A 13,436-nucleotide genomic window follows, 5' to 3' on the forward strand; every position below is an offset into this window, starting at 1 on the left:
CTTCCCAGCCCACACTATTAAAGTGTCAGATAAGCAGCATTAGAAATGGAAATTATTTTCTCCTCCAAATCTGATATTTCACGAGAGAGATTACTCACTCCCTACATTATGGGATTAAGAATGATCCCATTTGAGATGATAAATACTAAAAAGTTTCAGTAACCTAAGAAGCCCTGAGAAACAAATTGCTAATTCATGACTTAAACCATCCAAATGTGATGAATAACTCAGGACCTCCGTGAGTTGCTCAGTGGTGAATTTCAGGGATAGAGCAAACTGCATGGCTCATAGATGGGCATGAGCAAAAAAATAAAACAAAAACAAAAAACAAGAAAATCTTGACTTTACATTGAGCTTTTCATGGGAAATAGGAGCTGATGCTAAACAGGAACATCGGGATTCAAGAAAAGCTAGGTCTTCATTATGCTGATTTTCATAGGGAATAAGAGAATTAATAAAAAGTAAGCTAACGTAGGGCCCTTCAAATTGTCTGACATCAGGTGGTTTTATTTCAATGTATTTAAGTTGCAAAAGGTGAAAATGAAGACCACTGATTATTTTGGCAGTCTATAAGACCTACAGCTACTTGGGCGCCTGGGTGGCTCAGTTGGTTAAGCAACTGCCTTCGGCTCAGGTCATGATCCTGGAGTCCCTGGATCGAGTCCCGCATCGGGCTCCCTGCTCGGCAGGGAGTCTGCTTCTCCCTCTGACCCTCCTCCCTCTCATGCTCTCTGTCTCTCATTCTCTCTCTCTCAAAAAAATAAATAAAATCTTTAAAAAAAAAAAAAAAAAAAAAAGACCTACAGCTACTTACTCTAACTCATAAGAAGGAAAAAGGATCCTTAATTCGTAATGGTGCTATTTACCTGAAAAATATCTGACAACAGGAAGTTTTCCAAGTCATTTCAATAATAATCTTTGAATCATAGGGTCTATTTCACTCCTCTCTCCACAACCTCAAGAAAGAATTAGCCTGTTCAGGCAAAGATAAATAAATCCTGACATTTCTTAAGTCCTTCCTACCTGTCATGCATCTTCTAAACACCTTTACTTAAAATGTCTTATCTCATTTAACTCCTTACCAAGTAGGAACGGTAGTCACCACCTTTTTTGGAGGGGGAAACAGAGACACACAGACAGGCTAAGTGCTCAGTAACTCTGATCGTCTAACTCCAGAAGTCCTTCAGGCACAACTGGAGAGGTCAGTGTCAAAAAGACGGAGAAAACCCTGAAAATGGCATTCTGAGCCGTGGCTAGGAAAAAGACCCTTGTTTCGGGCGGGGGGGGGGGGGCAGTGGGAAACACTGATTCCGCTGCTCTTGTGTCCTCTTCCTCCACAGAACTGAGATCTGCAGAGCACGCTGGCCCCCCACTGGTCCCAGTTTTTTCTGAAAGTTATTTGCATCCTGGGCCTCTTGGATGGGGTGGGTGGTAGACTTCCTCATCTGTCTCTGCTCGGCCCTGCTCTGGGTATTGTTGCTTATCGTCCATGCTACGTGATGGCAATGGCCATAAACACTGTCTCATCCACTTCAGTTGGGAAATGCAAAGCAACTTCAAGACACCTTTGAAAGAAACTTCTGAACAGTTACAAATAAAACCCAGAGGGCCCTCTTTCTGACAATGCATGCACCATGGAACCCTGGGCGGGGGATGTTTCTTCAGGAAGCTCTCAGATAATTTTCTTGAGTAATTACTTGTGTGTGTGTGTGTGTGTGTGTGTGTGTGTGTGTGTGTGTATTTTGAAGGCAGAAAGAGTATCCTGAAAAGATCTCCAGCAATATGCCCTGTATGTCCCATTACATCAGCTGTCACTTGACATGAAACCAGATGCAGTTCAAGGTCTGACATTCAGCTGACTTCTGTTTATATAGTATATTGTTCCCTTGTCCTATAAGGCATGTACCGTGAGAGATTTGGGGAAAAGGTCACCCAGATAGTAAATAATTCTGCTGAGCTTTGTAGTGAAAATGCTCCAGGAACCTTTATTCCGTCCTTGCCATTTAACTGGTATGCTTCAGTCATTCTCGGTGTTAATGAATGGTGTAGATCAGAGCTTGTCTCCCTCGTTCTGTTCATCAGAGACTCAACCTAAAATCAACATCGTATTTTATCTTTGTTTTGATCTCCTACCTGTGTTCAGCGGAAAACATTGTGACCATCCAAAGGGGAAAAAAATAAAGAATGAAATACACGCCAACAAAAATCTGGTTAAAGAGCTAAAGAATGGCATCTTGATAAAAGAAAATTGCACATGTGATTTTTATTTTTCAAAAAAAAAAATAGTCTGGGCTGTGAAAAACATATTATCTTTCATGGGTAGGGAAATACCCAAATTTTGCCCAGACTATTTTATAATAAGACCTTGAAAAGCTAGGCGATGAGCTGGAATGAGAGGAGTTTAAATTTTTGATGCAATTCTCTGCTTGGGAAAGTGATAATGCAGCTCAAATAACAGAGAGGGTATTTTCTGCTACCGCGCAACAATCAACATAACGTCTGGGCATATTAATAATTTCACTCCTAAACTTCTCGACAGGGAGAGCATGGGTCTTAATAGCATTGTCAAGATCCTTAGGGCAATTGAAAACCCAAAATCATTACTTTCTACTGATAGGCTTTCCTCTCCCAGAGGATGCCAAAATACCTAGGGTAATGTAGATTTATTGAAATGCTCAGATAGGCACTGCTCAGACATAACTTTGCAATAAAATCTTCTCTTTAGAAGGGTTCCTCTCAAGTATTTCAAGTGGTCTTTTTTTTTTTTTTTGCCTTTGTCACTTGGAAAGTAGCTAATGGAGTTGACATTGATCTCAAGTGATACTTTCTAGATGATTTAAGAACGCAAAGAATGAGTATGGGGGTAGGGTAAAATGATGCGGCACCTATGATGAAAATCCCTTTCTGACCCATCATGTGTGAGAACCTGCCCAATTGGGGCAGGAGGGTCCCAAACCTACAAGTGCTATTCAGGTCGTGATTCAAGTGTTGCTGCTGGTTGGGCACCCAATTCAGGAGTTCCCGCCCTTGTTTTTCCTCCCCCCCAGAGTCCCATCTGTGTGTGTTTGTTCTTTAGTTGAACAGGAATGGCTCTCTGCTGTGATTACAGCCATGCTCGAGGTACTGGAACAAATTCCAGGATCCCCCTCAGACCCTCAAGTATACAATTGGCTCTCAAATGGCCATACCTAACAATCTCCGTCTGAAAAATATCAGCAGCAGTGGGGTCCCAGCCAAAAAGCTCCCGTGAACACCAGCTTCAGGTTGCCAGGGAAAGATATTTTTAAGTGGTATGAAGTGTGCCCCATCTGAGATCTAAATTTGAATGGTTCCAGCGAGGCTCTGCAACAGACATCGTGGTTATAAAAAACAGAGGGAATCACCATTTATATGAAATGCCCAGAATAGGCAAATCCATAGAAACCGAAAGTAGATTGTCGTTTGCCAGAGGGGTAGGGAGCTGGGGAGTGACTGCTCATCGGTATGAGGTTTCCTATGGGGGGTTATGAAAATGCTCTAAGATCAGACAGTGGTGATGGTTGCACATCTCGGTGAATATAATAAATAAAAAAAAAAAACACTGAAATGTACATTTAAAAGCATTTAAAAATGCATTTAAAAGCTGAATGTCATTATATGTCAGTAAATCTGTTGTTTAAAAGAGAGACTAGGTAGTCAGGCAGAACCAGGAAAAAACAAACAAATAAAAACAAAGGGAAACAAAGTCACCTTCTCCCTGGGTCCAACTGTCTCCCTTTTGAAGGACCTGTGAGGGTAATAAGAATTCAGGCAATTGAGGGAAAGGCCCATCAGATTCTGGCGATTGGAAAATGCTCAAAGCACAGAGGCAGAAGTCTGCTCTGATCCCCCTCTGCTGAGGTTCTCCCAACACAACCCCCCCACTGCCCTTGCCCCAGACATGATGTGCTCTTCCCCTCATTCATTCAGCACTACTTCTGTGCTAGGGATAGCTTGTGCTGGGGATATAAAAACAAGAGAGATGGTCTCTTGTGCCAAAGGAGCTCACAGTCTAGCAGGGGACACAGGAGAGTCCAAAAATGATATAAAACCATGTGCCAAGGGTGATGAAAAAGATGCGCCCAGTGTGCACTCGGAAGGGGCCCAGCTGCATTACAGTTAAATACAACATGTAAGGAGAGAAACTCCTATCTCTTCATGTCCTGCACCTCATTTTCTTCATCTTTATAATGGAGAACAATATCTACTTCAAAGGTTATTAGAAGCTTAAATAAGGTGAACTATTCAGAGGGCTTAACATGCAGCTGGTGTTTATTAAACGGGAACAGTTGTTCTTCGATGATCTGAGGTGTCCCCCTAAACCCTATTTTTTTAATGAATGTAGGTAGAGCTGACAAAACTTTGGTTTCTAAGCCTGCAAATGATTGCTCTTTGTGACCGCAATTCCCAAGCTTCTGCCGTGCAGTGTTGATCCGTGTGTCATTGTGAATGCGCTCAGAATGCTTTTTCTCTGAGGTCATATATTTTGTGTAAGCAAGAGAACTACAAATCATTCCTTACAAGTGAGCACAGCCCTTGCCTTCTCTGCTGCTCTGCTCAGGCTGAAGGGGGCCTTTCCATCAAGGGCAGCCCCCCCAAATCCAGGACCGTGCACTCCCAGCCCAGAGGCACTGGTCAGAGCGGTCGCCCCACCCCAGGAGATAAGAAGGAGGTCGTAACTTGGCTCATTCCTCCATCCTTCCTTCTTTTTTTCTCCTCCATTCTGGAATGTGCAGCAGGGCTTGCAGCTTGCTCCATGGTGGCCATATCTGAGAAACACTGCGGATTGCTCACGGCCCCACAAAGCCAGCAGTGCCACACGGGGGTCAGCACCAAACAAATGAAAGTCTGCTCTTTAGAGGACAAATCACTCAGTAGATGCTATGACAGGGAAGGAGGGAGCAAGCCGAATGTCCATGTGTCTGACACTTAGAGACAAGTAAATCTCTTTCCATCTCTTTTTAAACATGGGAGGAGGCTGGAACTGGACTCCCCCCAAACCCCTCCACCCCCAGGCTGTTGGCAAAGCACCTTCAGTCAGAGCAGGAAGGATGAGCTGGGACCTAGTGTGCCCTTGTTTCTGCCTCCAACAGACCTAATTGCTGCTTATCCCTCATGCCACTGGTTACGGGAGCCAGGGATGCAGCACGGAGGAGGAAGTTAGAGAAGGGCCTTTTGGGAAGGCACAGGGAAGAGACTGCACTGCAGTTTGGCTGTTCTGGCCTATTTCTCCTGATTCAAGCAGCATCGTGAGGTGCAGAGCTGTGAGGTGGGCAATTCCCTCCAATTTCTCACAAGATTTCATTCTGCCATTTAAGCAAATGTGCACCAAAATGAGTTAAGGCCATTTTCCTCTGTATTTGCCGGGGTGAGTATAAAGCAGGGCAGGGGTCTTGCTTCTCCCTCTGTGTGAGTGCCCCCTGGGACCCCGTGTTCTTTGGCATATGGCAGAATGGGAAGAAACCCTGGGATCAAAAAGCAGCCGTGCCACTTACTAAGCTCTCTGACCTTGAGGGCTTTACTTAACCTCTCTGTGCCTCACTGGCTGGATCTGTAGAATGGGGATGATAAGACAACCTGTCCCATAAAAGTGAGCAATAATACGTTGAGATAATTTATGGACAGCACTTCACACAGGACCAGACACACACAGCTTAATTCCTAGCAGTCTCTCTCTCTTTTTTTAAGATTTTTATTTATTTATTTGTCAGAGAGAGAGAGAGAGCATGCACAAGCAGGGGGAATGGGAGAGGGAGAAGCAGGCTTCTCACTGAGCAGGGAGCCCGATGCGGGGCTCGATCCCAGGACCCCGGGATCATGACCTGAGCCGAAGGCAGCACTTAACTGACTGAACCACCCGGGCATCCCAGCTCCTAGCACTCTTGTCGGTATTATTTCATGGTCCTTAAGATCAATTGTTTTGTTTATGGAAATGAACACTTCTGAATCCCACATTCCATTTCCACAAGCTCTGAGAGAGATGCTCTTGAGACTGCCCGTAGTAATGTCTGAGCCATGTCACTTAGTCAGAGGTCCTTCTGCAGACAGCATTTGAAGCTTGAGGGGGTCTGAGATTGGTGATTGTGCCTTTCTATGTGGATTTGATATCACCCTCCAAAAGCTCCCACTCAAAATAGCTAGGAAAACTCGAGTTCCCCAAAAGGTATTCATCATTTTCCCCAGAGCCATAGTTGCTATTACTGTTATTACTGTTATCAGTATTATTTATTATAACACATAATATATAATAATAACATTTATTAATACTTAATATGTGCCAAGAATCATGGTAGGCTCTTTAAAGATGTATTCTTGTTTGATGCTCCTAACAACCATATGAGAAAAATATGACTCTACCCATTTTACGGATGAAGAAACAGACTCAGAAAAAAAAAAACCTATTTTTCAGGGGTCACACTGTTAGTAAGTGACAGTGGCAGTGGCCACACAGGGGTTCAAAGCCAACCGCGAGCCTGGACATCAGCAATAGACTCCTCCTTCTAACCAGAGGCTGTTATTCTTGAAAGTCTTCACCTCTGATTCCCTCAGCCTCTCATGTGAGGTCAGATCTAAACAGTTTTCACCAACCAGAGACTCCAAAATGTCTGCCAATACCCGCTTCACTTATAGTATCTTCAAATTGCTGTCAAGATGTAACTTGCTCCAAAGACATGGTTCGGTAGAAGGAGGCAGAGTTTGTGGTTAATTCATCATCTCAGGGTCTGAATGGTTAAAATTTTTAAGACCAGCGGTTGGCATGCCATCTCCAAGAATGAGTGAATTATTAGCCGTTAGGCAGGCCTCTACTTATATTTTTTGTCTTTCATGCATTTTATCATTTTTAATCACTAGGAAAAACTAGTGTGGACTATAGAGCAAGACAAAGCTATCTTAGTCTATCCCTGCCCTCCTACTCTCCTGCACACCCACCCTTTCTTGGCAAGGGTAGACCTACCCTAAATGCCTCCCCCACCTGTTTATTTAGGAAGAGTGCAACAACAATAGCCAATTATTAAGAATTTACTTCCTGAGCTCCAAAGAAAATCCTTCCTTTATTGACAGTGTGAGCGTTGGTTGTTTCCATATGCTGTTTGAGCTGTGCTGGTCTAGTCCCCACAGGAGCTGATACTCCAGAATTTTGCAGTCCCCGGGTCTAACTTTGTTAGAGCTGATATTGTTACCCAACAAAGATGTACTACTTTATTTTTCTTATGACTCCACTGTCAAACAATTGGCATTTAGGAAGGACAGAATATGGGAATGGCATCCCTGTCAGGACCAAAATTTCTGGCAAGAGCAAATCTTAAGCATAATCTTTTGGGGCAAACAGGAGAAATCAAGCACTCGTTCAAGCACTTAGTTTTTAAACATACAGGAAGCACCTTCTCTCTAAATTCACTTATCCTTGCTAGGAGTCCTCCTGTCCTGCCCTAGCTTTTAACAGAGGACCAGTGTGCCATTCCTCCTTCCTTGGATGAAAAAGCCACACGGTACCTAAAAATAAATTCTAGGTTCTCAACTTCAGATAAATCAGGTACAAGATAATAGGTTAACACTGTGATTGTAATGGCAGTCGCCTTTTGCCTGCTAATAGCATACTTATTAAGTTGATAGTGTGTAAGCATTTATGTTACATAGTTATTCGTGGCTCAATTGCATTATTATGTGATTTCATATTTATGCAATAGAAGAGTCATTAATATGCACATTAATTAAACCCAATAAATGTGTGGAACTCTGAGTGGACGTGAAGGTTCCTTCATCAAGCTAAGCTGTTAATCATTTCTGTTTCAGCATCTATTGAAGACATGAGTTGCCTTTCAGAAGGGCTTTTTCATGTAATTTGGCTTCATGAAAAGCAGTAAGGCATGTTGCTAGCCATTGTTTGCATTTTTTGAAATGGAAAACCATCACATCCAGCAAGCTCATTGGATGACTATAATGAAACCCAATAAACACAAAAAGTGCTTGAGACCATTAGTCGTAACAGAGGTGTTGTTATATTAGAGATATGTTACCCACCCAGAATACTAAGGTACCACGGAGGAAACCAGCGGTCAAAAACATAAATGCCTACCAGCGGTAACATAAATGCATACATCCGGCCAGATTAAAATAACAGGGCTTGTTAGGGTTGATGGCAAACCAGAAAACCACCCAAAGGCATTCAGCTATATCCAATTGTTGCCATGAGGGAATAGATTCAGTATTGTTGTTCTGTTTTTGTTCTCAAGAGAAGTCAGTGATCTGGAACACTCTATAAAATCTGGACTCTGAATTTTTGGTCAAATCCAGTTTGGGGGCTGCTGGTTTGTGACTTCTGCCCTAGATGGTTGAAGTCTGGGTTTACGTCCTATACTCAAATCTGGGCTCCTTGAGAGCCGTAGTTAATGTCTTATTCATGCTTTTATTCCTGAAAGAAGCGAGCAATGTTCCATGCACATGGTTGGGGAACTTGCCACCCTCGGGTGGCGTGCTTAGCACTCCCTGTTCCTCTTCCCGCCATCTTCCATGTTGATACACGGGTACTTAGTGCTGTTGTCACCAGTGGTGGGTGAGTACTCAGAGGATTACACAAATAGAGTTGTAGGCCCACGTTCACATGACTCAAAAGGGGCAGACCCAATCCTCGAACCCAGTTCTTTAGATTTGTATCTCCTAACTACTGGCTGAGTGCCCCCCCAGATGCTCCCCTGTCTCTCTATACACACCCCAGTGGTAGCTTTTACCACTCTGTATTCAGATTGTCTTTTCTAGTTCTTGCACCTAGTTGAAACATATGATCGTTAGATGGATAGATAAATGAGCAAATATCATCCGCATCACAGTGGAAATGAGCAACAGTAGTGAGGAAAATATCTTCTAATACTGAGGATGCTGGATAGTTGTTGTTGTTGTTACTATCAATAATGTGATTTATTTGCAGTGAAATAACATGCTTTTTATAGGAGGGCAGGGTGAGCAGAGAATTACGTCTTCTTTCATCTCCTCCATGAAGCTCCAGGCCTTCTCTTTAGCAGCTTGACATCTCTTCCAGCTAACTGAAAAGCTCACCGTCCACTTTATTTGGACTACGCCACATAGCACCTGGGTCCGTGGTTCCATTTCCCCCTCAGCACCACCCCTGGATATCATCAACAAAAAGGGAACCACAGGCATTCCACCCACACAGAACACAGATGGGCAAGGAAGGGCCACACAAGTTGGAGTAGGCAAAGAAACCTTAGCTTGGGATGAATAGACAGGAAGCAGGAGGGTTCTGGTATCTCATTTAGTGAATTAAATACCTCCCATGGCCTCTTTGTACTTTGGGAGAGTGTGTGGTCTGGAGTGCTGGAGGCGGGGGCCGGGGGCTGAGGGAGATGGAAAGTGAGGGCTTGGGGCTGAGGAGGGTGGGTTCTCACTTGCACACTTACTCATCTCAGCTTCCTGAGGCAAGTCTCAAGATTACCTAACTAATGGAGAATAATGACACCACTTGGATGGGAGTTGAGAGAAGGGAAAGGAAGGCATGAGAATTCATTAACCCTGTGTGAGGGGCTTGGCTAACATCTCAGAAGGACCATGATTACATCATTTCACCCCCTCTTCTCACTTCTTCCCACTAATACGAGACAGACAAATGCTGAATAACTGTATAATAATACATTACTAGACAGACAACAATGCCAGGAAATGTAATAGCCTGCTTCAGCTATGAAACTCCCTCAAAGATATATTTAAAATGTCACTGGTGCATAATGTAAAATACGAATTGCAGGTTCATCTGGAGGATGTGAATCTGTACAACTGTACGATGGCATTTCCCACTGGGATTTAGTTTTAGTTGTCTTTCTCTGAAGACCAAAAAAAAAAAAAAAATCCCCCCAAGTAATTTCAGTCCAGGGACACAAACTTCAAGGAACCACTTTTCTCTGTTATTTTTCCTTCTTGTTTTCCTTGGTCATGATGCTCTCCAAACCTAGTATCTTCTTGACATGTTGTCTTTGTTTTAGAATATTTCTGCAGGTTTCCCAGGAGCCACGGAATGTAGATTACACCTTTTGGAGATGTAGCCCGACCACATAAGGAGACAAGTAGTTGAAATTTGTGTCAAATTGCTTGTTTAAATGATGTGAGCCAACTTCTTAAAGCCAGGACAGCAGGGGCTGAGGATTTTAAAAGTTGGCAGAGGCCAAAATGACAAGGCTTGGCAGTCACCTGGTGAGCTGCCAACCTCGACTGGAGGCTTCAAAAAAGGACACAAATTAAAAGTCATGTTTCAGCAGCCATTAAAACCAAATTATAGGCTTACATTGCATAGTGAACTACTTTCATTTTCATTATGCTTAAAATACTTCATTTTGTAGACTGAGAATGGGTTGCTAGGAAAACCCTGTGTGGAGTTGTCATCTGTGGTCATATTTACAAGGGGATACATGCAGAGGTATAGTTCTCCTTTGTGCATTTTTCCTGCAAGGAGAAAGTATTTCAAGAGAAGAAAACAGGATGCAATTTGGAGTAAGGGTCATGGTTTGAAAACATTAGTCCTGATGTCTGAGCAGGCTCACAAGTATTTTCTTAAGTCTTATTTAAATGTATATATATGTATATTTTGTATATATATATATATATATATATATATATGCACAAAACACATACACTTTTTTAAAATTAATTGGCAACATCTTCAAAACACAGGAAATTTTATCTAAAAGTCCAGATCTTCAGCTTTCCTTAAAAAACTAGAAGATCTGGCTTTCTTGGCCCCTCAGCCCCACATGGTCACATGGGCTCGGATCTGAGGGAGGGCTGCTTCCTGCCCTTTCCAGATCACCTCAGTCCACAACTGGCCGACTTCACTTTCCTGCCTGGCCCCCACAGGTATTTAAATATGCTACTCTCTGACTTAGAGGGTACCATATTTTTGTTACCTTTAGAAGGAGGAAATACTTGGGGCGCCTGGGTGGCTCTGTCAGTTGAGTGTCTGACTCTTGATTTTGGCTCATGTCATGATCTCAGGGTCATGAGATCGGGCCCCATGTCAGGCTCACACTTAATGCAGAATTTGCTTGTCCTTCTCCCTCCCTCTCTGCCCCTTTCCTCTCTCTCTCTCTCAAATAAATAAAATCTTAAGAAATAAAGAAGTAAGGAAGGAAGGAGGGAAGGGGGAGAGAGAGAGAGAGAGAAAGAAAGGAACGAACGAACGAACGGAAAATATTTGTAAAGAATGTCTGCAGTGTGCTGGCTTACCAGGAAACGGTATGGGGACTTGTAATGACAATGACCAGCCCTGACCGGTCTGGTTTTACTAACCTAGTTTCTCCTTCCTTCAAGGCCTACAGAAAAAGGCAAATCAAACCATGTTATTTATGAGTGACCAACCCTAGAATTCGGCATCTGCAGTCCTATCTATGTGTCTAGTCTGTGATTTTCAGCTATTAACCCACAGAGAGGCGTGGGTTCTAGGCTCTGCTCTGCAGGTTTGCAGAGCCTCGGCAGCTAGATTCTGCAGCCTCTGATGGCCGTTTCTCCTTCCTCTCTTTCCAGGTCCTCCAAACCACCACAGCCAGTCGACTCTGAGGCCCCCTCTGCCTCCCCCTCACAACCACACTCTGTCCCATCACCACTCGTCTGCCAACTCCCTCAACAGGAACTCACTGACCAACCGGCGGAGCCAGATCCACGCCCCGGCTCCCGCGCCCAATGACCTGGCCACCACGCCGGAGTCTGTTCAGCTTCAGGACAGCTGGGTGCTAAACAGCAACGTGCCACTGGAGACCCGGTAAGTGCCCATCACCTGTCACACCCGTTGCCCTACTGGAGCCACCCACATGGAGCCACCGGGTGGCTCAGGGTTCCTGTCGGGGAGACAGTCTTGGTGTAAATAATGGGCCAAGTTTACCACCTCCTTGTTGTTCCCCTGGTAATTTGACCCTGGATGGTAGGTTGATAGGTATTTCTTTGTTCACATGTGTCTCCTTTTAATGCTTGTTTACTCTCTTAGACAGTTCTTGTGTACCCAACTAATAGAATTAGCATAACATATTTTTACTCAAAGACTCATGGGAAACATGCTTATAAGGGTATATTGACTGAAAGCTGCTGATAAATTATGCATTTGGCCTTTCCTGAAGTAATAAATGAAGACTCATTTGAAATTAAGTGTTTGGGGAGACCTTGAGAAACAATCCCTGATTCCAGACTGACAGAAGTATAATTTTAATTTATATTTCATTCAACATACCGTCTCGCTTTAATCCCTCCTGTACACATAACAGCTTGATGCCTGAGGGGCAAACAAGAATGTACAAAAACAAACAAGAAAAAGGGGCAGCACTTAGGTTGGAGTGAAGAGTTTCAAAGTGATCTCCAGGTCTGGCCTTGTGTTGTTTTGCCTTCACTTCTGTCCCTTTCTTACCTTTGCGTCTGGTCCTCCGAGACCATGCTCACCTTCATGCCCGGCAAGAAAGGCCGTGGGTCGCAGCGCTGCGGGCTGGGGCTGAATGACCGTGAAGGCCGTGGGGTGCTGCTGGTTGGGGAATGGCCTTGTGCTCCAACCCCAGACCCTTTCATGCTTTGGGTGCTCCAATTATTATTGTTTCCTTGTCCAAAATAACCATGAAGGGAAGACAGAGAAAGGGGATAATTCATTTTGACCCTTCAAAAAGTTCTCACTGAAGTTTTTAAACTTTAATAAGTTAGGTTTGAAGAAAGATGAAAGGAATCTGTCATCTTTCTGGCAATGGCCAGAGAATTTTCTGCACGCACCTGGAAGCGACTACGCAAGCCATAGCATTTATGTTGTTTCTTACGATCATATTTTTTTTGTGTTTTTTTTTTAATAAGATCTTGAATAACCTGTGCACTGTTGTCACTGTGGTCATTCTAAACTTTAATAAAATTTGTTCTCTGATGATTATAGGTTATTTTTAACCACGCCTATAGTCTTAATCTCTGAGGCTTAAAAGTCAGTAAAACCTATATGCATATATTATATATAATAGATATATTGAAACATCTGCACTGATATAGTAACCTGTTAATAAACAGCTTTGCTGGGAAGTTTCCAGGCTGAAAGCAGACTGATCCATGAGGCTGGATTTGGGATATTTCATAGTTGATGGTGATCTTTAAGGCTGTATAAAACTTTCTCTTTTTCCTCCTTCTGCCATAGAGTTTGGTGGGCATTAGCTTCTTTTTACATTAACAGACTATTGTTTGAAAAAGAGTTTCTGGCCATCAAGGCTACATAGAGTGGACTAGATGGAAGAAGGAAAAGGATGAGGAGAAAGGGAAAGAGAAATGTAGTAGCTCTTGTAGAAAGAGGAGGGAAGGACGGAAGGAAGAGGACCATTAATCATCAGTTTTTACTGTGCACTTTGCATATGCCTGGAATTCATTCTTTACATGCATTATCTCATGCAAGCCTGAAAGAA

The 13,436-nt window shown here is 43.3% G+C and overlaps 1 protein-coding gene across 15 annotated transcripts in view; it reads left to right on the plus strand.

The window, feature by feature from the left end:
- TENM2 (teneurin transmembrane protein 2) overlaps positions 1-13,436 on the plus strand; it is a 1,203,413-nt gene that overhangs the window by 898,701 nt on the left and 291,276 nt on the right. For all 15 annotated transcript variants that reach the window (XM_032403433.1, XM_032403432.1, XM_032403428.1 and 12 more), the window contains one exon: positions 11,548-11,782. In XM_032403433.1, the coding sequence (XP_032259324.1) occupies positions 11,548-11,782 (235 nt within the window). The remainder of the gene's footprint in view (positions 1-11,547; positions 11,783-13,436) is intronic.

This window comes from Phoca vitulina, unplaced genomic scaffold, assembly GCF_004348235.1.
Source record: "Phoca vitulina isolate PV1807 unplaced genomic scaffold, GSC_HSeal_1.0 scaffold6, whole genome shotgun sequence".
In the NCBI taxonomy this organism is placed as follows: Eukaryota; Metazoa; Chordata; class Mammalia; order Carnivora; family Phocidae; genus Phoca; species Phoca vitulina.